Source organism: Lytechinus variegatus, chromosome 12 (genome assembly GCF_018143015.1).
Source record: "Lytechinus variegatus isolate NC3 chromosome 12, Lvar_3.0, whole genome shotgun sequence".
NCBI classification, from domain to species: domain Eukaryota; kingdom Metazoa; phylum Echinodermata; class Echinoidea; order Temnopleuroida; family Toxopneustidae; genus Lytechinus; species Lytechinus variegatus.
In genome coordinates, this window is record NC_054751.1 from 10,722,986 (window position 1) to 10,748,925 (window position 25,940).

Sequence of the window (25,940 nt, forward strand, 5' to 3'; positions counted from 1 at the left end):
TGGTGATCGGTAGCGAGCGGTGATGATTTTTTCTCTCCGCTCCACGACCGCTCCAACAACGCTCGGGCGGTGTGACCAGGCCTTTAAAGAGAGAGAGAGGGGGAATGAAAAGATGGAAAGAATGTACAAAAAAAACGACCTGTTAAAATTAGTCAACTGTTTTCCTACAAGATCATCCCTTCTGGTCTTAATGCAGACATAGTTCTCTGGAGGTCTCTGAGCCGCGTCCTCTCGTTCTGCCTGAACTTCGGTACTGAGAATGATGCGGTGATCGCCGTACTGAGCTTTCATCACTGCTACATATTCGCTGTATGCATTCACCGGTTCGTTGATATCGGGCTTGCTCCCGTCAGCTTCGTAAAATCAAACAAAACTACATAAAAAAATATGCTTCAAATAGAACGAATATACTTATTTTTATCAGCATGATAATAGGGGCCAGTAGCCATGGTGACGTAACGAATCCTATGTTTGACGGAGCCAGACATGATGTATGTGGGGAAACTTCAAAAAAAGTTGAGCGAGCAAAAATGAATTTTTATACGAAAAGATGATATTGTGGTATATTTTTACATAATATTAAGGACATTACTATGATATTTTATCCACCGTTTTCGTTTTTTTCTCCCCTTTTTTCTTGGTCGTGAAACGTTTTGGATGTCCTTTGATATAATTTGAATTTGGAGCTTTCATTTTCCCTTTAAATATCTATCATAAAATTGTTTGTCGTAAATTAAAAAGAAAAACTCACTACATCTTGAAGAATAGATCCTCATTTTTAAATGAAAAAAGTAGCGTAATACCTTTGGGGTGGTCGGGAAAATAATTTTATTTTTTGGTCATTTTTATCCATAAATATCCTATCGTAGATTGCATCTCTTATACATGAATTTTATGATATATTGGGTTTATCTTTTTTTATCAAAAGAAGAATTAAATCCTTAGATTCAGGGAGAACATTTTTAGAATTATGCCTGAATCTCGCAATACCTGCTGTTCATATAAGCTTGATATTTTCAAATGTAGTTCAACTCATTGATATACGCCTAATATTCTAAACATTTCATATATCAAACAATTCAATCAGGTAATAGTAACTATGACATGAAAAAAAAACCCACAGGCCAGGGGAGCGCATGTGCTAATAAATCATACCAGACAACTCTGCACTCTAAATGTTCAGTAATAAACGGCAATATGGAGTGATGCATGATTTTTTGTACATCAAATTACATGTATGCACTATTTTCTCCTTGTGTTTCTACATGAGCCCCAAACAGACAGAATAGACTACCGGTAATCCAAAACAATCCACCCCCCCCCTTAATATACATACATCATTGTCCACATGGCACATGAATGAATAGAGGCTAACTGGTACATGTACACGTTCACATGTACATGTATACCGGATACACTTGCTCCCTACTAAAAAAAAAATCCCTCATAATCCTCACTAAAATGAGTATACCATGTATATGCAGTGGTTGTATTACAATTCATAAATTCCAATTTTCTGAAAAGAAAAAAAAGAGCAACACTTACAACTTGTGATGTATTGGGCAAATTTCTTGCCAGCAAAACCCATTTCTATTTGCTTTGCAGTTTCTTTGTAGGTATCTTTCACGTTCTCGATGTAGTAGGTTCCTTTACACAGTGTTACAAGGATTTCAAGTTTGTCGGCACTCGCTGCAGCACGGAGGAGGCGACAGAAAAATCCTCTACGACCTACGAAATCTATGTCAAGTCTATATGAAAAAGAGAGAGAAAAAAACAGGGGTAAAGCTGTTCGTAAAGCCTAATTCTGATCTTTCAAGGAATGTTGGTTACCCCCCCCCCCCCTTCCAATGTGAAGTGACGTTAACAGAAATATAATAATCTGTATTTCTAGGGTCACTTGTAGACAAGATAAAAAAAATTATCTAATAATCTCCTCGTATTACAAGATTTTTCCAAAGTTGTAATATCGTGCTGAACAAAATTATGACCCTTTGTAAAAACATACAAAAACAACAACCTAAAACTTACACAATCCGCGTTATTCTTGCACAATGGTGCAAAAAAAGGAAAATAAGAATAAATAAAACATTAGGTGTACAATTATGTTCACAGTAATCGACATTTTTATTAGGCCCACCAGCAACTTATTACTCAGGTACTCGAGGCGGGAAATTATATGATTTAAACAGAGAACAAGTGGAACGTCTCTGGCAGTCTCGCCTGCATTATATACGCGATTCGATTAGTAGCAGTGCTGACTTTGAAAACAGCTATTAAACAATTATTCACAAAATAATGCTATGTCCATTGACCAAACATGACCTATGACCATGATCATGTGACCTAAGATATGCATAACAATCGTTCATACTTGATTACCCTTATGTCTATGTTTCATAAACTACATGTGTAGATCTTTACACTTTCTAAGTTATGATGCAAATTCAACAAATACCCCCAACATGGCCAAATTCATTGACCCTAAATGACCTTTGATTTTGGTCATGTGACCAGAAACAAGCACAAGATATTCATGGATACATGGTAACTCCTAAGTCCCAAGTTTCATGAACTAGCTCTATAACTTTAATTCCACCTAAACCCCCAACATTATCAAAGTTCGTTGACCCTAAATGACCTTTGACCTAGATCATGTGACATGAAACTCGCACAAGATGTCCAGGGATACTTAATTGCTCTTACATCTAAGTTTCATGAACTAGATCCATAAAATGTCAAAGTTATGATGACAATGCCACCAAAAAACCACCAACATGGTCAAAGTTCGTTGACCCTAAGTGACCTTTTACCTTAGTCATGTGACCTAAACTCATGCAGGATGTCAATAATACTTGATTACCATTATGTCCAAGTTTCATGAACTAGGTCCATATACTTCAGAAGTTATGACAACATTTAACAAGTGGAATGCCTCTGCATGGCCGTCTCACCTGCAACACGTGGTTCAATACAGGAGCAATGCTGACTTTGAAAACTACTCTAACTCGCACAAGATGTTAGATAAGATAAGATTTATTTTATTCATACACGGTTAAAAAGCCCAAACAGTTCACAGACTGATTTCCATTGGGGCAGTGTCGAACATTACAATTGACAAAGTAAACATTTTAAAATCAGTGTTTAACGAATAACATATATGGAACAGAATTAAGCATCAATTGAATATTACAAGGCAATCACTGAAACGTGAAGAGGAGGGGAGGAGAAGAAAAAAAGGAAGAAGAAGAAGGGAAAAGTGAGAGGGAGAAGAAAAAGAAAACAGAGAAGATAACAGAAGAAAAGAAGAAGAAAAAGAATAATAATGATATTAAGAAAAAGACGAAGAAATTATATACCGTTCTCAAAAACATCAATAACTTACAACATGAAATATCTATCTGTAAATTGGAACAAATCGGTGCATACATGGTAATAGTAAATGTGTACATGGTAAAGTAAAATGTCAAAGTAAATACATGTTTCTATAATGGACAACCGAGCACAAGAAAATGAATACAAGTTATGATTAATCAATGATAAAAGCTAAACATATAAAAAAGACTGGAAAATTTATGATAACTAAACATGCACTGAAAATAATCATAAAACTTGCTTGATACTGATGCCATATAAAAGCAAAACATATGAAATGATTGGAAAATAATACACGTACTGGGGACAGAAAATAGAAATTGTCTGTTGATGTTTGATAAAAACAATTAAAGAGAAAAATAGTCATTGTAATCCATATCACACAGATAATCTCTTATAGGTGAGCGGCCAGAAGCCAAAAAGTGCCTTATTTCTTGACTTTAATCCCCCCGGCTGGATCAAAGCAAAATCATACATCAGATTAAAGGAAATTTTCTGTATTTTTCGGAATTGGGCATAAAAAATGCCGTTATGTGTAGCATCACCATGGAAACCAGCCTTGAATAAGCCACGCCCATTTTAGATACTTATTGAATATTTACGATGAATATTGATTTTTTACTTATTAACATAGATTATAAGGTATTTTTCTTATTTTCAAAGGCTAGATCTACTATATATTGTAAGAAGAATTACTTTAAAAAAAATTAGCTTGAATTTTATGAACATTTTCTCAGAAATTGTTGCCTAGCAACATTACTTTCCTTAGCTCCTTAAGTAAACCACTTATTTTTCCATTTCAAACCTAACTTTTAACTTTTTAACTAGGTTGAACTAAACCAAATAAGTTACACCAGTGAAATTATATAAAGTATTATTGAAAAAATAATAAAAAGAACTGAAAACCCCCATTTTAGCTATTGCGAACCTCAAATAAATTTGCTAAGCTGTACCTGACATACCCCTTCACATCGTACAAATCGCAATATTATTGTTCAGTTTGACTACATTGACACACGTACATACAAGTTGCATACTTTATATTATTTTTTGGTGAAAAAGTTGATTGAGTTTAAAAAACCTGTTCAATTATCTTGTCATCAATGGAACAACAACAAAATGACCATTTTACATTACCCATAGATACCAATTTGTTGCCTAGCAACGACTATTTTCCATAGCAACGACTATGTTAACACTCTTTTCCATGGACAAATCTGTGGAAAAACAGTCCATTATGAGAAATAATACTGACACAATTATCATAATGTCTACAACCTCGTTTTCAGTAATCATTCAACAAACTGACTATTTTATAGCTTCCATGGAGTCAAATGTCTTGCCCAGAAACAATATACCCTAGCAACGGCTATGTTACCACTCTTTATCTCGGCCAAATGTGTTGACGAAGTTGTGACTTAGAGTAAAAATATTGAGAAAATTAACGTATGATAGTTTGTTATCGATAAGCAAACAACATTCCAAAGTTTACCATTATGTACTGACACAATTTCGTTGCCTTGCAACACTATTTACCTTAGCAACGATATATTTTTCCCTTAATAAATCTTGAGGAAAATAATCCACTTTTAAGTGTACAGTACCATTTGTTCAATAATATACCTACATGTATGCTCAATGGTAAATTGAATGACTCCGCTTCAATTCTCCTATTTCTAAAAAAAATAATTTATCCTTGTACGTATATTGCTTGTCTACCAATTCTTAAAATGAGCATGGTATTAAAACTTTATCATTTAAGAAAGAGCAGCTTCAAAGAGAAATTTTTATGTTTTTGCAGATAAAAAAGGAATAATATGGTTTGGATGATTCATAGCTGCTGGGTAAATAGCATTTTTTTTTTCTTTTTTAGTTTGCTACAGTAGGTAAAGCATTGATGATATAATAAAATGGACAACACTACTCTTCAGTCACGGTCCCTGATTAAAGTTTTAATCATAAAGAAGAGCACTAATGCAACAAGTGGGAATCAAATCCAGGTCACCGGAATCCGAAACCCCGCTCTATCGACTGAGATATCATTCCTGATCAGGCCAAGAAAAGGACAAGAAATAGAAAGGCTTATTAAAGTGGGAGATGTTTCCTATGTCTTAGTGTCATTATGTAATATGTCATGAGGTTTGCACAAATCTGCTGGTTAGAGACAACCTGGGTGGGGCACACAATAAAAGTCCCGGAATATAGAGAGGAGGAATATCAGCTTATGTAGTCTTTGATGTTGTCCTTCGGGTATTTTCTGCTACAGCGAGTGTCAGTGACTCCGCTGGTTAAAAACTGATGCCTTAAATACTCAGTTTAAAAAAGATGTCTGAAAGAAAAGACAAGGATTCCTCTCAACATGCATACATATGTAAAGGACGTTGACATGGGTAAAGCTTCAGTAAACAGGTACACATGCCTCTATTGCCATGAATGCTGGGCTTAAACTAACGCTACTGTTCGTTCCATGGAGATTAAGATCAATGTAAATCTTCAAACACATCCATGGTATAAGAAATATGTCTGAGAAAATCTCTGAAACTGATGTAATTGGGATGATAACCCGACAGTATTGGTAAAACATGCTAATGCTAATAATACAAATGCATCTGCATTTGTAATGATGATTTGTTCAAACAATAAAGCTGGAACATTTAAATTACAGCCGTAATTTTGTATCACTACTTGAATGGAGTAGAAAAAACATTGAATTGAACAATAATCTCTAAAGTAATAATCACTCCTCAGTGGGCCAAAACGGACTCAGTGATGATCTGGCAAGTTCAACTCCTTATTTGTGCTATAAATCATCTCTGTTCCGATCCGGAAAGACTCAAACTTAGGGTATTCCACCTTAAGAACACAGCAGATCAAAAACTGAGGGTCAGGTGGTAACAAGCCAACCTACCTTGGCGTCATTGTAGACCGTTCTTTTTTCATACAAAGAACATGCTGCCAAAACAAATACAAAATTTGGAGTAAGGAATATCATTCTGAAGAAGCTGGGAAACATTTGGGAAATTGATAGATGCCAAATCTCTCTGTACCACAGCTATAACTTTATGCATCTGCACTGCTGAGTACGCAGCCCTTGGTGCTAAATATTGACCCCAAATCTTGAATGGAGCTTGCAAAGCCATCACTGACTACCTGTGACTAAAAGAAGTGAGTAATCTTTACCTACTAGGTATTATTGCCCCACCGTACGTCAGAAGAGAAGTCATCAGCACAGATGAAAGAAAAAAACATTCAAGAACATAGTATTTCACTCGTCAATCATGAGACTCAACTCTCGACACAGTTTTCTCTGCTCAATAGAATCCCTTGATGACTCTGTTCGCATAAAAGCGTCACCCACTGGTCTAACAATCTCCAGTCTGCGATGCACAATCTCACCTATGGACTTAGTACATCACTCTCCAGGTCCAAGTGAAGAATGGCCTACCTGATCTTGTTTAAACCGGCTATGGGGCTACTATAGGAATGGAGAAACTTCCTGCAACTGTAAGGATGATCATAGGATACAACACTTTTTTGACATACCCCTCCTACCAGAGTTTTGAACTGCCACTGCCTTTGCCACTGCACTCGATTCTTTTCACAGGAAAGCTACATGTAGATCTTGTACCATTATCAGGACATAACATCTTTAATGAGCTAAGAAGTGTGTCATTAACAATCTGACTGGTAGAAGACACCTATTATGGTAATCTGACATTTGGGGAAAAAAATGATTTGGTCATGGGTTGTTGGATGGGGAGGGGACAGGAACTTAATTTGTTCCTGATAGGGTTGTCGGTTAGGCCATGGACCTAGGTCATGGTGAGGCTAAAAATTTGCTGAAAACGGTGCCTATATTCTGATTAAGATTTCAATATTGATTCCCCCAACATGGTCTAAGGTCATTGACCCTAAATGACCTTTGATCTTGATCATCGATCTCCCGTCTCGTCTTCACAACCAATCGGAGGTAAGCCTATCTTCATTAAACATAAGGACATACCATCGGTTAATGAAAATACGCTAACAAACCAGGAAGTATACAAATGTCTACTGAGTAGCGTACAAGGACGTGAAATAAAGGGAGTGCAGAAAATTGGAGGCCTTTGGAGACTCTATATCGAGAGTCAAAACTCTAGAATAAAACTCATTACAAATGGAATAAATATGAGAAACGCAAACGTAACAGTGTATGACACAAACCCTTTTCTTTCCGCTGGGAAAGAAAATAGCCTATGCCGTGATTAGAGATATCCCTCTATCTGCACATGACACTTTGATAGCTGATGAACTTGATAAATTGAACTGTAAGATACTTGGACCTATAATTTACCAGAGGCTAAGGGTGGATGGTCAATTGACGGACTGCTTCACTGGTGACAGGGTTGTGTACATACAGCCACCCCCCAAACCCTTGCCCAGATTCTTGACCTTTGGCCCCTTCAAAGGGAAGATTTTTCACTTTGGCCAGATCCCATCTACCCAAAGATCTACTGTGGTGTGTTCAAGATGTCTGAGCGAAGGTCATCATCGATCACTGTGTAGCAATCCTGTCGTTTGTCGTCGATGTAAACAACCAGGTCATCTCCAAATGCAGTGCCCTTTTGATGCCACGCCCACCTCGCAGAGCAGTTCCTTTGATAGCCACGTCGAAGATCGTACGGCAGCCACAGCCAGCCCAGCGGAACAAGCCATAGACCAGCTTCTAGCTTCGAAACGTCAAGCGAGTTCGCTGCACCATGACAACCAGACGCCATCCCAAGCGAAGATCACGCAATACCTCACAGGAGATCGCGATCGCAGTACAGCAATGAGAGATCCAGCCACTACAGTCATGACAGTGACGCTGACTACACACGGATCGAATGCCACAGTTCTGTCAGCCGGTGTTTCTGATGCACCTGATTACGATACACGTGGAGTCTTCCGTTCACATTCAACCATAGCAACGGATGACAGTTCCAGTGATGTTACGCTGAGCGAGGATGACGTCACTGTTCATGAGTTGTCAGAGTTATCTGCCGAATCTCCCGTATTACCGAAGCATACAACGAAGACAAAGAGCGCAATCGTAAAGCAGATGAGAAAACTAAAATCTGTACAGAAACTTCCAAAGAAGAAATAAGGCGAAGAACGATAAACACTTTTTGTTTCTTTTCTTTTTTGTTGTTGTTAAACTACTTTCCCCCCCAATCATTTAAACTTCATGTCAAATTGTCACATTCTAAGTTTAAATGTGAGAGGATTAAGAAATAAGGAAAAAAGAAATCAAATCTTTCAGTGGGTCAAGAACCAAAAAGTGGATGTTTTATTTTTACAAGAAACATATTGGTCATCAGACATTGAAAATATCATAAGAAGCGAATGGTGTGGGCCATGTGTTTTCGATCATGGAAGCAATTACTCTCGAGGTCTTTCTATTTTCTTTAATGACAGACTAAATGTACAAAATATTGTTATTAAAACTCGAATGAATGGGCAATTGTTAATATTGCACGCAAAAGTAAATGATATTGATGTAATGTTAGTAAATGTATATGCTCCAACTCAAAAACTCAAGAGTTTACCAGCAGCTGTAAAATGGGAACTTTATTAAATTAGAGTAAAGGAATTCACACAAAAATATTGTCGAGAAAAATCATTTCAGAGAAAAAACATAAAGTTATCATTAGAAAATGACCTGTGTGAGTTAAGTAAACAAATGGATGTTAATGTTGATGATGAAAATGTGCAAAAAAACTATATTGATGTAAAAGATAAATTAGAGAAAATGTATAAACATGATTGTAAAGGAGCTGGTATTAGGGCTCGAGTAAGATGGATGGAAGAAGGAGAAAGAAGTAAGAAATACTTTCTCGGATTAGAAAGAAATAATGCTAAGAAAAAAGAAATTTCACAAATGAAGCGTGAAAAGGACCAGAAAGTTATAACAAAAAATGAAGATATTTTAGAAGAGGTTGTAAATTTTTATTCAGAATTATATAGAAAAGAAACGTGTGAAGAAAATGACATTATTTGTATGAAAAATTACGTATCATCTAAAACTGTGCATCAATTAACAAATGAAAGTAAACAGATGTGCGAAGGATTGTTAACACATGAAGAACGTAAACGTGCTATATTTGCATTCCAAAAATAAGGCCCCTGGATCAGACGGACTTTCGATTGAATTTTATCAAATGTTTTGGCCTTTGTTGAAAGACCTTCTTGTAGAAAGTCTGAATGAATGTTACATGTCAGGAATTATGTCAGATACTCAGCGAAAAGGTCTTATCACTTTATTATTCAAAAAAGGTGACTGTAAAGAACTTAGGAATTGGAGACCTATTACATGCTGAACTGTGATTACAAAATAATAGCAGCTGTCCTAGCTGCCAGAGTCCATAAGGTTGTTGACGAAATTACTCATGAAAATCAAACTGGGTATATAAAGGAACGTCTCAGCTTGTAATGTAAGGATAACAAAAGATGTTATCGGTTTTTTCAATAAGCATTGTAAAACAGGTGCCATTATGTTAGCAGACTTCACGAAAGCTTTCGATGTTTTGAATATAGAATTTTTAAAGGTGGAGTGTTTGGAAAAATTCAATTTTGGTGATTCATTCCGTAAATGGATTTCAGTTCTTTATAAAGACATTTCAAGCTCTGTTTTGGTAAACGGTAGGATCTCAACAAGTTTTAATATTGGAAGGGGTATAAGACAGGGATGTCCATTATCAGCTTTTTTGTTTATCATCGCTGCCGAATTTTTAGCAATTAGTACAAGAGAAAATAAAAAGATTAAACCTATTGAAATTACAGAACATGACGTTCAACTTAAACTCTTACAATATGCTGACGATTCTCTGTTTTTTGTTCAAGATGAAAAATCGTTAAGAAAAATATTAAATGAATTAAAAACCTTTGGTAGAATAGCAGGACCAAAGATTAATAAAGAAAAAACAGCATTGATATGGTTAGGAGATACAAGTAAGAAATATGATATTAAAAAATACAATTTATCTTGGACTGTAAAACCTGTAAAATACTTAGGTCATTATATTCATTCTGATAATGACAAATCGCTAAACTTAGAGTGGGAAGAAAAATTAACTAAATTGAAAAAGACTCTTGACAGCTGGTCAAAACGAAACTTAACTATTTTTGGTCGGGTAACTATTCTTAAATGTTTAGCACTTAGTCAAATAATACATTTGAGCATTGTTGATTCCATTCCAACGAAATTCCTGAAAATTTTAAATAATATAGTGTATAGATTCATTTGGAACAGAAAAGTAGAAAAAATTAAAAGATGTACTTTAACAGAAAATTATATAAATGGTGGAATAAAAATGACTGATGTTCACCATCAAATGTTAAGCTTTCAGTTGAAATGGTTAGGAAGTTTTTTCAATAACAAAACAGAAATATGGAAAAAAAAATGTTTTCATATTGGTTTGACCTTCTAGGAGGTATCTCGTTCCTTTTAAATTGTAATTTCAGTATTAAAACACTGAAAATTATAAACGAAAGAAAAATACCAACTTTTTACAAAGAAATATTGGAGGCCTGGGATTTTTTTAGATCTGTTACCACATTGAAAGGTGTGTGTATGTCTAACCCTAACTGTAATGATATTCGAAATCAAATACTTTGGCATAATAAACATATAATATTTGATAACCAGTCTTTATTTTATAAAGACTGGTATAGAAGTGGTATAGTTTACTTAACAGATATTATTGGGAGAAATGGTTACATACTAATGGAAAACATTCAGAGAAAGATCGATATAAAAAGAAGTAAAAATACTGTTATTTTCGACTATACAAAATTAAAAAAGGCAATACCAGCAATTTGGATAAAAAGATTGAGCGATAATAGTGACATCACTATCCGACCTCATGGTTTTATTGCTCCCCAGGTAATGATTGGAAAAAGTTTGAAATGCATCAGTGATCTGAGTAGTAATACTATAACCTGTTTCCCTCAAAAAATACTTTCACCAATAAATGCTGTTTACATTGGGAGAACAAACTTGATATTAATGTAAATTGGGCAAATGTATTTAAAAATAATCTTATTCAAGTTAGAGAAAATAAATTACGAGAGTTCAATCTTAAGTTATTATATAATCTCTTACCAGTAAGAAGTAACCTGTTCAAATGGAATTTTGCAACAGATGATTTGTGTCCAACATGCAAGGTTAAAGAAGATATTATACATGCTTTTATTGACTGTGAAGTAAATAAATCCTTTTTCAAATATATCAAAATTATTTTGCGAGAAGTTTACAATGTAAAAGTGGAAGTAAACATCAAACAATTACTTAAAGTTGAAAGTGATAGTAAAAAAATATCTTTGTAACTATTGCATTTTGGTCAATATATAAAGTTATTTTGGATAGGAACAAATCAGGAATTGAAAAAAGAAATTTTGTTTTGAAACATGTATTTATAAAAGAAATTAAAAAACGGATAGAAATGTACAACATTGCTAGTAAAAAGACCAAAGAAAAAGATGAACTGCCCAAGAGCTTGTTACGATTCATGTAAAAAAACCTATGTAACGTAGATATGACTTTGTAATTATTGTAATAATACTTATATGTTTCATGATTTATGATTGTGTAACCTTTGATTTGAATGTGATTTATTGTGTAACCCCTGATTTTGAGGCACATTATGAAAGATTTCTGCCTAAATGAGACAGAAAATCGTGTACAACTCTTGAACGCACACACAGGTCACGGAGTGACCCTGAGTGCAAACAGCTGACTGTGTTACAACTTAGGGGTGATACATTTTCACAATAGGGGTGATCAAACTCACTGGAGGGACTTTAATTCACTTATAACAAAGAAATGTGTACTACAGTACTCCTGTTGAATGCTCTGATGAAAATTATATGAGTTTCACATTCATTTGAACGGGAGGACAAGATTATTGTATATATCGAGTGCATTATGCATAAATCATACTACCATTGCGACCCCTGCCTGGCCGATGGTTCAGGCATGACGATCCTGAGTGACGTCACCGATAGAGACCTCAAATGCCAGGAGAGCCTATTCGACAACTAACTTCATCTAAAAACACGTATTGAAGATAACATCCAATGGGGAAATGGCTTTCATTTTCATGAAATATACATTCCATTCTTCAATAAATCTTTCACCCCGTCGTTAACTACCCATTCATTCTCGAGCAATGGGGGAATGAATACAGAGTGTCTCAAAATTTGTGTGAAAAAAGATGCATTTTCCATAGAACTTCTGCCAAAAAGCAATGCGTAAGGGAAAGATTAGCCCCAAAACACGAATAGATGAGTTAATCAAATGGGATGAATCATGAAAATCAGTGAAATATAGTTTCTCCTGTACTCATTACTGAATACCCCGACTTGATACGATTAATTTTTCCCCCTCTCCATCAACTTTTAAGAAAAAGGGTGCATATTTTCATAAAAATATCATGTGTTATATCGACGGACGCCCGTGCGTACGAGCAGGAGGAAGTCAAATGTCTCGTATTTTTCATAATGAAAAAAAATGTGACCTGAAATGCGCACAGGATGTTCAATGATACTTGATTACTGTAATGTCCAAGTTTAACGAACTAGACCAATAAACTTTCAAAGTTATGATGGTAATTCAACAGATACTCCCAATTCGGCCAAAGTTCATTGACCCTAAATGACCTTTGACCTTAATCATGAGACCTGAAACTTGCACAAAATGTTCAGTGATGCTTGATTACTATTATGTCCAAGTTTCATGAATCAGATCCATAAACTTCCAAAGTTATGATGGGAATTCAACAGATACCCCCAATTCGGCCAAAGTTCATTGACCCTAAATGACCTTTGACCTTGGTCATGTGACATAAACCCATACAGGATGTTCAGTGATACTTGATTAACCTTATGTCCAAGTTTCATGAACTAAGTCCATATAGTTTCTAAGTTATGATGACATTTCAAAAACTTAACCTCAGGTTAAGATTTTTGGAAACAGAAATTATGCACTTATCACGATTATATAGTTTCGTGAACTAGATCCATAAAATGTCAAAGTTATGATGACAATGCCACCAAAAGACCCCCAACATGGTCAAAGTTCGTTGACCCTAAGTGACCTTTTACCTTAGTCATGTGACCTAAACTCATGCAGGATGTCAATAATACTTGATTACCATTATGTCCAAGTTTCATGAACTAGGTCCATATACTTTAGAAGTTATGACAACATTTCAAAAACTTAACCTTGGTTAAGATTTCAATATTGATTCCCCCAACATGGTCTAAGTTCATTGACCCTAAATGACCTTTGATCTTGATCATGTGACCTGAAACCCAGGCAGGATGTTCAGTCATACTTGATTACCCTTATGTTCAAGTTTCATGAACTAGGTCCATATACTAAGTTATGATGACATTTCAAAACTTTAATCTTGGTTAAGATTTCAATGTTGACGACGCCGCGGCGCCGCCGCCACCGCCGCCGTCGGAAAAGCGGCGCCTATAGTCTCACTCTGCTATACAGGCGAGACAAAAATCAGACAAACAAAATACTGAAAAATTAGTCCAAATCAGACACGGAATAGCAAAGTTATGACATTTTAAAGATTTGCATTATTCCGATGAAACAGTCCTAGGCATGTTCTCATGAATATTCAATGAGCAAATTGATAATGTCATATCCCCACTTGTTTTTTGTATTTTTTTTTATATGAAATCAGGTTTATTCACTTTTTTCTAGACATTATTATTCCCACATGTATGAAAAAATGAAACAATTATGATTCCATGTTATAAAATAAGGAAAAAGGGAAAGTGGGGATGTATAATCATCAGCAGATCTAATGAATATTCATGATGACGTTTTCACAAACTATTTTCACAAAATATTGCTAAACTTTCGAATTCAATAAGTTCGTTATTTGTCATTCGATTTTGATGAAATTTTCAGCACTTTGCCCTGTGAATTCTACATTATATATGAAGATATAAATATTTTCAGACCGGAGTACCCCCGTTAAACTGTATGTGGGCTGATTTTCACATCAGCTTAATTTAACAATGAGCAGCCTCTCTCTTCATGTTGTCAAACATTGTCAAACTGTCATGTAAAAAATTCCTTTAAGGTGGTTATATGGATTTTCTGCATATTTCCTAAAGGTCTGTTTCTTATTTAGGGGGATCGAGAAAAGTGTAAGTCATTAAAAAAAATGTTTTGTATACTTGCGGTGGGGCGCGGCTCGGTGCGTGAGAAGAGAAAAAATATAGGGGGTAAATGAACCGAAGACCTCATCACCAGACTCTCAGAATTTTCGTTTTCTTACTTTCTTGAAGAACCTCCCGACTTTAAAATCTTCTTGTCGATGAGCTCGTCTCGATGATCACGAAGCCAGTGCAGCATGGGGTTCATCGACGTCGGTTCGCTACCAGATGGTTTCCTGTCTGTGTACTCTGAAAGCCCGTGCACGAGATCGAAATTAGGACAATCATCGTCCGGTTCGACCAGGAAGCGTCGTTGACTCAAATCATTGTGATATTCTCTATCCTCACCGATCGAGAAGTTTCCCAGAACCTCGTAGCTTCTGCTAGTGGCTCTACTACTAGCCATGTTTCAGTTGAGATCAGTGCAAATATGGTTTGAAAATATCAAAATAGGGCCTTTTATTCGTGATATATGCTTGTAGCTAAAATGGGTGTGTCTCTTATAACGCATATCATAATATTGAATAACAGCAGTAATCATTTCGTTTATATTCTCTAATGCAGACGTTTGCTGCAATATGTTCCAACTACCTCATTACGTGTTTCTTTAATTTAATGATAATCACGCATTATTGTACAGGGACACAAGGACATTTATCATACTGTATCGGAGTCATATGACTATATTTAACATGGCAAAATTATTTATTTTGGCGGATGAATTCCTATTATTATGATTATTCCCATCGTACTGATAATTCCACGTACCCTTGATGTAGGCTGAGCGTTTAACAACAATTTCTCATTTTGTTATGTATATGTTTATTCCTGGGGAATTCCAGAAAGTTATACGAGAGCTCAAACATACATGTAGAAGTAATTAATGAATTTTACAATGGTGCATGATGCGATACCCCAATGAGCGAAATCCAGCCATTCATTGATTCATACGGGTTCATGCTATACATGTATATGCTCATTAATCATGAAAAGATGATTTATTATTATATTGGGTGACATTTCTTTGCGATATTACAGTAATATTTTTCTCCTGTATTGGGCTTGTACGACTCGTGCAATACAAGCATTGACAATACCTGACTCGGCTGGAAATTCTAGATTTTCCTCTTCAAGAGATTGGATTGCTCACTTCTAGTCTGCGGGCATAGACCATTGGTTTCGCAATTCTAATTGTGCATAATGCGATCTTAAAGGTCAAGTCTACCCTCAGAAATATGTTGATTTAAATAAAAAGAGAAAAATTAAACTAGCAAAACGCTGAAAATTTATTCAAAATCGGATGTAAATAAGAAAGTTATGACACTTTAAAGTTTTGTTTATTTTTCACAAAACAGTGATATGTAAAATTCGAATGAGAGAGTCGATGTCCCTCACTCATTATTTCTTTTGGTTTTTTTATCATTTGAATTATAAAACATTTCATTTTTTTATAGATTTGGTAAAAAGCACCAAATAGACTGAATCATGTAGTATTAAACAATGCTAATTTCACATGTTCAGGGAGGAAGTAATCGTTGTTTCACTTTGACAATGAGGAGAAAAAATAGAATATTTCCATTTCATATAACAAAATACAAAAGAAATAGTGAGTGGATGATGTCTACAGTCTCCTCATTTGCATACCCACTAGGATGTACATATAACTGTTTTGTGAAATTAAGCAAAAGTTAAAACTTTCTTATTTTACATCCGATTATGATGAAATCTTTAGTGTTACGCTAATGTTGGATTTTCTCTTTTTATCAAAATCATTTTTTTGGGGGGTGGACTTGTCCTTTAAGTAGTGAGACGAGATTCACTATGCACTGTGGCTGGCTCTATTTGACAGTCTTTGGAGTCTATAGTCTTCAGTCTAGACCAGGGGGCAGGGGCACTTGCACCCCCTACGCCCCCCCCCCCCCCAAAAAAAAAAAAATCCCCGTAGGAAAAAGGGACGTTTTCAAAGTAAAAAATGCACTTTTTTTAAAGTGAAATGTGCCCTTTTTCAAAACGAAATTTATTTAATTCATTGAAAAAAACTTTATACAGGATAAACATGTTCAGATAATATATACACTGTTTTTCAACATGGTCCTGTTGACATAAAGATAACTAAGATATAAAAGAAAATCCAGAAAACATTTCAAATTCAGATATATAGTAGACAGAAAAAAAGATTGAATGACATAGGTATAAGCAAACATTATGTTCAGAAATACCCTTTTTGAAATAAACCATAATACATTTCAGGTTACAAAATCACAGATTTTACAAAATTTTGGGCTCGTGCTTCGCGCTTGCATCAAGTACTGTTTGGTAAAATACTAATCCTGCATGGTTTACCTGGAAACTACTCCCAACTCCCTCTTTGTGAAAGGGGGCGTAGAAAATGCTGAATCATTCTTCTCAGTTAGTGATTGAAAAGAACTATTGATGCATGCTGCCCCACGTCCCTATTTGCACAATGTCCTATAGCTATATAGGCAAGTCCAATCAAACTTAGCGAGTGAGCGTAGAGTTGAATCATTGCCCTATTTCAGCGCGAGGTGCGATAGTTCTTTACTTGAATGATAGTCTATTCCTTGCTTAATTAATCAAGTAGCAGTTTTTAATGGCTTCTGCAAAGAAACCGAAGGTAGAACCTTCATGGAAAGACACTATATCGAAGAAAGGTGAATTCAAACGCCGTGCATCTGTGTTCCGAAACTGGATAACTGCCGATGGGGAATATCAGCCCGAGTTGGGACGCTACCATCTCTATGTCTCCCTCGCCTGTCCATGGGCCCACCGTACACTCATCTTCCGAAAACTAAAAGGACTAGAGGATGTTATTGGAGTCACTGTGGTAGACTGGTTTATGGGAGATAAAGGGTGGTTTTTCTCTGACGATAAACCAAAGACATCTCTCGATACGGTTAACAATTGTAAATATCTGAGGGAAGTTTATGAAACAGCTAGTCCTGACTACTCTGGACGCATCACAGTGCCAGTCCTTTGGGATAAGAAAAACAAGACCATAGTCAACAATGAGTCTTCAGAAATTATACGCATGCTCAACAAGGAATTCAATGTCTTTTCTGCCTCCAAGGAACAGCAAGCACTGGATCTGTGCCCTCCAGATCTGTTGAGAGACATTGATGAAGTCAACTCCTGGATCTACGAAAACATCAACAACGGCGTTTACCGATGCGGGTTTGCAACAAGTCAGGAAGCTTACGATGAAGCTGCCGTCAAGCTCTTTGCCGCCCTTGATAGAGCCGAAGAAGTGCTGTCTAAATCCCGATACCTTTGTGGAGATCGACTGACAGAAGCCGATATTCGACTCTTCACAACTCTCGTCAGGTTCGATACGGTCTACGCCCATCATTTCAAGTGCAACAAGAAACGGATCGTTGACTACCCAAATCTTTGGGGTTTCACCAGGGATATCTTTCAGATTCCAGGAGTAAGTGAGACTGTAGATCAAGAACACATCCAGAAGCACTACCAGGTGAGCCATAATAGCATCAACCCACACCGCATTGTGGCCATCGGTCCAGACCTCGACTTCAACAGTCAACATGGCAGAGATGTCCAATTCCAAAAATAGGTCGAGCCCGTTTTCTCAAAGATGTAGTTTTACTTCCATTTCCAGTTTATCATTTTTCAATAATATTTATATTTGTTGCGATTACAATAACTTCAAATGTGCAGGAAACCATTTCCAACAGATTTGTTTTTCTTTGAACTTTGACTGTGAGCCCTACATGCATTTGATCATTAATTTTTACATACTGCTTGTAAATATATGCCTATAATATGCATATGATATATATCAGTGTGTGATTTATATTTCTTTCAAAGTTTTGTTTCTATTACTATTTAATTGATTACATAATCGAACAAAATACATTCTAGGATCACAAGGAACACCAATTTGGAATATTCAATAACCTATTATATCTTCGAATTTTCAAACACATGTTGGGCTCTTAAAGTTTATCAGCTGTACAATAATAGCTATTACAAAATTACATGAATGTTAATGAAATTCAAAACATGCTCTAACATTGTCATTGTGAATGGAAAAAATATTAGGCCTGATTGTGTGCTTATGATTTTTTCTTATAAATGTTGCTTAAAGATAAACTAGTTTGAATAAGGTATATTATGTTAAGACCATGACCGGTATAAATTCCAATTCTTATACTAGTTTGCATTTATCCTGTTGAACGCTACTTGCATAATCAATCGCAATGCTGAAACAGTGTTACCAAAGCAAACTGATAAATTGTCTTGTCTGTTTGTTTGTTTGTTTGTTTTGTTTTACTTCTATAACGTGAAAATTGTTGTGGTTCTTTGCGTATTTTGCAAGTCTGTTTATACGGTGAATGTATTAAGATAATGTTCCTAGGCGTAATATTGTGTATTGTGTGATTTGCATCACCCCAAATCAGCAGCGGAGATCGCAGCATTCACACACCCGATGACTCTGCATTTTCAAAACTATATAGAGTGAATCGTTACATTATCAGGTAATGTAAACAAAACTTATTTGTAGTACATTCCAATGATACCACTATAGCAAACGCGCACACAATGGTAGTACATGTATGTTATTGACTGGCAAGGGAGTCTTACAACGGTTACTTCTATACTTATTCTAAAGTGATATTAAAAGCGGGATTAAAAGTTAAAAATGTAGCTGAAAAATTAAATACCACTGTACACTGTCCTATGTCAAGTGGTTATAGTATTGAAGTGATAACAAATATATTAAAAGCCCATGCCATTCTCTCATTTGTTGAAAATATTCAAAAGCAAATTAAACCCTATTTTTAGAACTGTTTTTTTAGCTAGAGAACTTTATATCTATTCATTTATATAATCATTCATTCATCTACATTTATTCGTTACTTTGTTAGTAAGTTGTTTAGTTAGTTATTCATTCAAATATGAATTCATTTAGTTAGTTATTTGCATATGTATTTACGGAGATATATACACACACACACACACATCATTATGTTTAACTAACACTACCACCCCCCCCCCCCCTCTCTCTCTCTCTCTCTCTCATTCCATCTAATGCTCATATCATATTATCTTCTATCGCTTCTACCTAAATGTTTTCTTCGATCTCAATTTCTCTTAAATATTTTCACTGGCCGATTTACTCTGAGGTTATGCGGTTCACCCCCTCACACACTTTTTTTTTTTTTTTCCATATACTGTTTTATTCTGATTCCATGAACAAAAATATATAACATTTCAATTTAACATTTCAAAACACATAATATAACACATAATATAACATAATATAACACACACACAACCACCCTCTTACACTTCACACACACACACGTCACACATGTCACCCACCCACACACATACATCCTCGATCGATGTCCATCTCCCTACATGTCTCTCTCTCTCCATCCCGTTCTATATGCATGCTATGCTATTATACATCTCCACTGATCATTTGTCTATTTCTCAATCAGTTAAATGATTTCTCCCCCCTCCTCTTTTTCCCTCTCTCTCTCTCTCAGTCACATACAAATACACATCCTCACTATCACCCAAACACGACGGTCACTCAATGACCCACACTTTCTATTGTCACACCCACTTAACTGATTTAAGCTAACAAGTCAAATTTTAAAAAGACAAGAAAGATCATCATTAAATGTTATTCTTTTGTATCTACTTTATTAAATGATTCTGTCATAATACTTTGCAATCATATCAATCATTAATCTCTAAACTTCGTGTCAGCCATGCATGTAGTTTAGTTGGTGTAGAGGAGAAGATTTGGTGAAAGCCATCCCCTGTTGCTAACCTTACCGCTGGTGGCGCTGTTGAGGATTGAACTGTAGACAGAAGATGGTGACATGCTTGGGCTGGCGGCAAGGATAAGAGCAGCAACTCCTGCGAAAATAAAACAAACAAATAAACAACACAATAAGATTTTAAAAAATCATGTTAAAGTTGGAGACGAGTAAAGTATTATAATCCGTGAGATTAATAATGCAGTAATCACGAGTATTTGACATTCAGAGAAGAATTGAATTTACGAAAACGTTCCAAGAAGTGTTAATAATTATTGTATACCCGGCTACGTATCCCTCCTTTATACTCCCCTTTTCCATCTTCAGTCTCAGTTTTATGATGCAGATCATGTATTTTTGGCCAAAACAGGATTAACAGACAATCAAATATGATTTTAATCATTATAATAAGGTATGCCTTTATGACGCATTTTGAAGTATTGGGGTGCATATAAGACATCAACACTACCCCCCCCCCCCCCTCCCATTAGACACACACCCCATATTAAATGTATACAATCGACTTACCTGAGACGTGTGGGCAGGCCATGGAGGTACCGCTGATGGTGCTGACAGCACTGTCAGATCCCTTCCAGGCAGAGGTGATGTCAACTCCAGGTCCGAAGATGTTCAAGCAGGAGCCATAGTTGGAGAAGTAGGCACGGGCATCAGTGTCATCGGTGGCACCAACGGTCAGGGCCTGAATTTACATTGGAAATTAATGATAAATCAACGGGTCATTAGCGTCCAAACAGTACCGAGTCTTCGTCTCTGTTAGGCCCTGCTTTTGTTGTTTTCCTAAAGTTTTAAATTTTGACCATTTTGCTGCACTCAACCAAACGGTGAACTAAATATCTTTCGTCATTATAGCATAGGCCCTTCACCTGTTCACCCTCTTAAATCTATGAAGATCTATCGTAATAGGACCCCAGCAAGGTCGGATGAGCCCCAACGATACAACTATATTCCAGTGCTTTTTACAAAATCTGTGTCAGTATTTATGTCCCATAAAAGATCAATTTATGCTACAATCAAATCAATGACACCGATTTCAAACCCCAAATCGAGCTGTGATGCCATTCGAAATATCGGCCTTGAGGCGTTCGTTGGTGTGACTGTACTACACGTCAGTGTCTTCAACGGTGATTACAATCACGATACGACTCTTCTAAAACTGACAGGTGGCAAACTTAGAAACCGAACAAACAACCCGTGATTGAATGATGACTACTTACATATCCAGACCTGGCTGGGGAGGTTCCACAAGCATCCTCATCACTGTTACCAGCGGCGACGGAGACAGTGAAGCCAGCATCGTACATGCGCTTGACAGCAGCATCGGTGGTGCTGGAGGCACCACCTCCAAGAGACATGGAGACAACTCCTGGGCGACGACCGTTAGAGACAACCCAATCCATTCCTGCAATAACAGTGGTCATGTTTTTGAAGTTTTACAGAGATGTAATGGAGAGTGTTTGACTGTTTGACCTTATCTTTTTAAGCAAATGATAATATATTTTGTTGCTGTCGTTAGTGTAACTGAATTATTTCCTGACAGGATGATAACATTGTCCTCTTGAATCAGTTGAAGGAGAAGTTTGTTAGACCGACATTTGTCTAAGAAAGTCAAATATATTAATAGTATAATAAAAAGCATTTTAGTCTTTCCACCAAGAAGGAAACCCTGTGAAGTAACATGATAATACATCCCAGTGCATCTATCTCTCTAATGACGATCAATTTTAACGAATGATTGAGATAAAACGACGTCTTCATTTCTATATCCTTTTGTGTTAAGGGAATTCACTATTGCAGTCAATAGAAGACTGTTCAACTATCAACAAGAATCAGAGGACAGATGTAGTTTCCTCTACTGGCAACTTAAACTGTTGATTACATATTATTACTTTGATGTGCATTCAAATCAAATATCTCATTTTCAAGTAGGAATAGAATTACCGTCGATGATTCCAGAGTTTGATCCAGATCCGAGACATCCAAGAACACGGATACCGTAGATGTTTGATCGCTTGGCGACTCCGTAGTCGGTTCCAGCAACGGTTCCTGCGCAGTGGGTACCGTGACCGTTGCAGTCGATTCCCTTTGAGATGAGGGGAAGCAAAAGTTTTGATTCAACATTACCATTTGATGTGATCAATTATACCATTTCTGACGATGCAATACCCCTTAACGGAAATTAAGAAATATAATTATGTTTCGCTTCGGTCACTTGAGTTTATGCGAGATTCTACGACGGCCCCATTGAGGGCCTATATTTTTGCATTTTATGAACTTTTGTAGCTTTTCTATTTCAAGAAATTCAACAGTCCTACATTTATTTTAGATGGGCTTGTGAAAATTGACACTATCTATGGCAACTTCCCCTGTTACAAGCTGAGGAATTTTGATTGACTTCTTCTTTGCGATAGAGAGAGAAACAGCTTAGGGGCTCTGTAACATACTTTATAGAAATTATCTTACGTTGTTGTTGCCGACGGCATCGTAAGCGGCGACAGCACGGCCTCCGAAGTCGTTGTGAGTGGGCCATACACCGGTATCGATCACGTACACATTCACACCAGCACCAGTGTCTGAAAATAATTTACCATTGAAAAAAAATGTTTTGAGACTTTCTGACATATCCTTTAGTATACCTCTTGTATTTCTCAGCTCAGTGATATAAGACCCAATTATTGAGGCGATATCATCATGATTATGGTCCCTATTTTTTTATGAAAATATGATTTAGAATCTGAGAACCGCTAAGAGCTTCAATTATGAAAGTCCACATCATTTAAATCTAGGGTCTTGTAAGATTATCAGCTGTTTTTCGCCTCATCTTTATTTAACCGTCACAAGACAACGTGCTACTCATCCTCAATCAAACGACATTAAAATATAACCTTCTCGTTACTAGAAAAAAAAACTTACTCATTGGGTTGTATGAGCCATCAAGAGGAAGATTCCTCTGGTCAATACGGTCAAGACCCCATGAAGCGACGGCCTGAGTACGGACAACACCATCCTCCTCAACGTGTACGACTCCATCGAACCTGCGGAGCTGTAACATCATTAACAAATGTCAAAGATGTTCTTCAAAGTTCTTCAATTATCAATGTACTGCATCAATCATTTGGGGGGCTTTCAAAATTCTAGTAACATTTTTTAATGTTTTGGTTGATCCTAAAAATTGACAGTAATTCCTCGACAATCTTTTTGGAGGTCTAAATTTGAGAAGGGACAAACTACAAATGCAGTTCTACCAAGCGATGTTTTTTAATAGAAATGGTGCCAATTCTTTAATTTGTTAGATCATTATGTTTGAAAGGTAATTGGTGGTTGTGTCTAAGTAATAGAGCAAATAATGATTAGATTATTCATGATTGCCAAATCAGTGAAGCAGAAACTCAATACATGGTTGTCATTAACGATCAAAATTAATGTACTTTGTGTTGATACAAGATCTATTTTGCATGGTAGCGTTTGTTAAAGTCAAGGTTGCACAATTTTCTAAAGTGAACCATGACAGCTTTAGTTATGGTAAAAAATTAACTTATGATCCGTCCGTATATCTATTTTCTTTTTCATATAATGTTAAAATTCTCAGTTATTGTTCATTTATGCACACTGTACATTGTTCTGATTTTTACGGTAAATAAAACAAACCAAACTTCAAAGCTGTGTACTTACGAACTCGACGGCATCCTCGCTGAGCTCAAGGGAGAGGGTCTGCATGTTCTTGAAAGTCTTGAGGATCTTGGCAAGCCTGAAACGGCGGGTTGAGAAAGCTGAAGAAAGACGGGCACCGAACTCACTCACGTCGACGTTGTCCTGATAAGGATTCGCAAAGTAAAGCATGTAGTATGTACACTCAAAATTACATTTTAGTTCTCTTTATATTCAGTGAACTATATTTCCTAACTTTGAATGTCGATTTTTTGTTTTAAAGAACAATTCTGAGGAAGTATTGAAGCATTGCTAAAGTAACGCGTTTCTTTTAAAATTCGTGCTGTAATTTTATTCAATTTGACTCCAACAACGGCGTTAAGTTTATTACCTTCTTCCCCAGTAAAACTCTTAAGAATTATGTCATCTAAATCTTTAAGGCATTTGGAAACTTTGCCAACAGAAAATGAAAATGCAAACTTACGTCGATCATGACAAGGTACTTGTCCTTGATGCTCTCCTTAGCACGCTGAAGAGGAGCGATGCCATAGGCAACAGCCAAAAGGGCGGTAAATACAATCAATCCACGCATGGTCTGGTGAAAGAAACAATGATTCAAAATAAGTTATGATATTTCAATGGTCTATTAAAATGAGCAATCAAAATATAATGTTCATTGAATAGACAAAAGAAAAGAACACAGTTATTTGTATAGGCAAAGGAGGTTCATTGTTGAAAAGCAATAGACAATGTAGCGTTACGAGAAACATAATCAGTTACAAATCAGATTTTAGTCCCCGAATCAATAGACCTCAAAATGAAAAGTTAAGTTGCAATCGAATGCAAAGCATGCATCAACAAATTTGCGTTTGATCAAAGCACATACCCATGACTTTGGACTTACATTTGATTTGGAATTGAACATAAGTTTCTCGCAACGCCCCATAATGGTTTCATTAATTTGATTGCAAAAAAGATGAAATACTCGATAGCTCTCTCTAAGCAAGTTACTGGTGATCCATTAAAAAAATCTTTTTCAAGATCTCAAAATCAAGCATTAATGATAAAGAAAGGAGTTGTAGCTATTGGTGGCTCCTTTTTTGCAGTTTCTTTTAAAATAAATTGTAAGATGATCATGCAGTACATATTGCAAATGTAAACTAAAAGAAATCAGACTGATTCTATCGTTGTTTATAGCAATTCCTCTTCACATGAAGTTCGATCTGAACGCCTATAATATTGCAAAATATGGAACAGAATATAACGAATTTCTGCTTGGAAATGATGATCAATAGACACCCAGGCTCGGAATGATATAATTACAAGAAGATATCCTTTACTTTGGCCAGTCTCAAGACGAAAAAAGAGCAAAAACGAAGAAAATGAACTCACTATCGTTGTCTAATGGTACTCTTGTCTGGAAACTGGAACCAATGCTAGATCCATGTACTGCCATCGTCTTATATAGATGCCCCAGATCAATGGTGCCTTATCGGGAAAGCTGTTGTGTACGTCATCAAAGGATTATCATAAAAACATACAGATATCAATAAGAGGATTATGTTATTAAGTGTCTTGCTTGTGCTATTACACGTGAAATATTAATCAAATAGATGTAGCATCTTTATAATAAGTACATTTATTTATCACTTTGCACGAATGATAGAGAAATATATTGTACACTAAGAAGTAACAAAAGACATCATTATTAAATAAGTGCGAACACACTGCGTGACTTTTTGAACTGCAGCTATATACTAAAACTGTTATAATATGGATCTTTTATCCCCCTCTCGTTTTGACACTTTTGAGGCTTCCCTAAACTTTAAGGGAAACGATTCAAGAGTTAATGTCATAGGTTATTTTAACCAAAATGTTACCCTTAAAAACAAT

General features: G+C 36.0%; 3 protein-coding genes across 3 annotated transcripts in view; 1 reads left to right on the plus strand and 2 right to left on the minus strand.

Annotated features, from left to right (window-relative positions):
• LOC121425162 (decapping and exoribonuclease protein-like) overlaps nucleotides 1-15,262 on the minus strand; it is a 32,418-nt gene extending 17,156 nt beyond the window's left edge. The window contains exons 1-3 of the mRNA XM_041621163.1: nucleotides 14,694-15,262; nucleotides 1,546-1,748; nucleotides 140-353 (exon numbers count right to left, since the gene is read on the minus strand). Of these exons, the coding sequence (XP_041477097.1) occupies nucleotides 140-353; nucleotides 1,546-1,748; nucleotides 14,694-14,977 (701 nt within the window). The 5' untranslated portion in view covers nucleotides 14,978-15,262. The remainder of the gene's footprint in view (nucleotides 1-139; nucleotides 354-1,545; nucleotides 1,749-14,693) is intronic.
• Nucleotides 15,263-17,034: 1,772 nt separating this feature from the next.
• Nucleotides 17,035-19,754, plus strand: LOC121425056 (glutathionyl-hydroquinone reductase YqjG-like). The gene has a single exon (XM_041621011.1). The coding sequence runs from the start codon at nucleotides 17,183-17,185 to the stop codon at nucleotides 18,158-18,160; it is 978 nt and encodes a 325-aa protein (XP_041476945.1). The 5' UTR covers nucleotides 17,035-17,182; the 3' UTR covers nucleotides 18,161-19,754.
• A 523-nt stretch (nucleotides 19,755-20,277) lies between these two features.
• LOC121425055 (aqualysin-1-like) lies at nucleotides 20,278-25,540 on the minus strand. Its single transcript, XM_041621010.1, has 9 exons — nucleotides 25,440-25,540; nucleotides 24,532-24,642; nucleotides 24,072-24,212; nucleotides 23,313-23,442; nucleotides 22,863-22,972; nucleotides 22,341-22,482; nucleotides 21,617-21,801; nucleotides 20,910-21,081; nucleotides 20,278-20,481 (listed from the first exon to the last, which is right to left on the minus strand). The coding sequence occupies exons 2-9, from the start codon at nucleotides 24,637-24,639 to the stop codon at nucleotides 20,342-20,344; spliced, it is 1,128 nt and encodes a 375-aa protein (XP_041476944.1). The 5' UTR covers nucleotides 24,640-24,642; nucleotides 25,440-25,540; the 3' UTR covers nucleotides 20,278-20,341.
• Between the last annotated feature and the right edge of the window lie 400 nt (nucleotides 25,541-25,940).

Bases quoted from the DNA above. Each gene is read 5' to 3' on its own strand.
- LOC121425056 (XM_041621011.1), top strand. From the start codon at position 17,183: ATGGCTTCTGCAAAGAAACCGAAGGTAGAACCTTCATGGAAAGACACT.
- LOC121425055 (XM_041621010.1), bottom strand. From the start codon at position 24,639: ATGCGTGGATTGATTGTATTTACCGCCCTTTTGGCTGTTGCCTATGGC. The intron at 23,443-24,071 runs GTAAGTACACAG...ATGATGTTACAG, and splicing joins GCGAGGATGCCGTCGAGTTC to CTCCGCAGGTTCGATGGAGT. The intron at 22,483-22,862 runs GTAAGATAATTT...CTCATCTCAAAG, and splicing joins ATGCCGTCGGCAACAACAAC to GGAATCGACTGCAACGGTCA.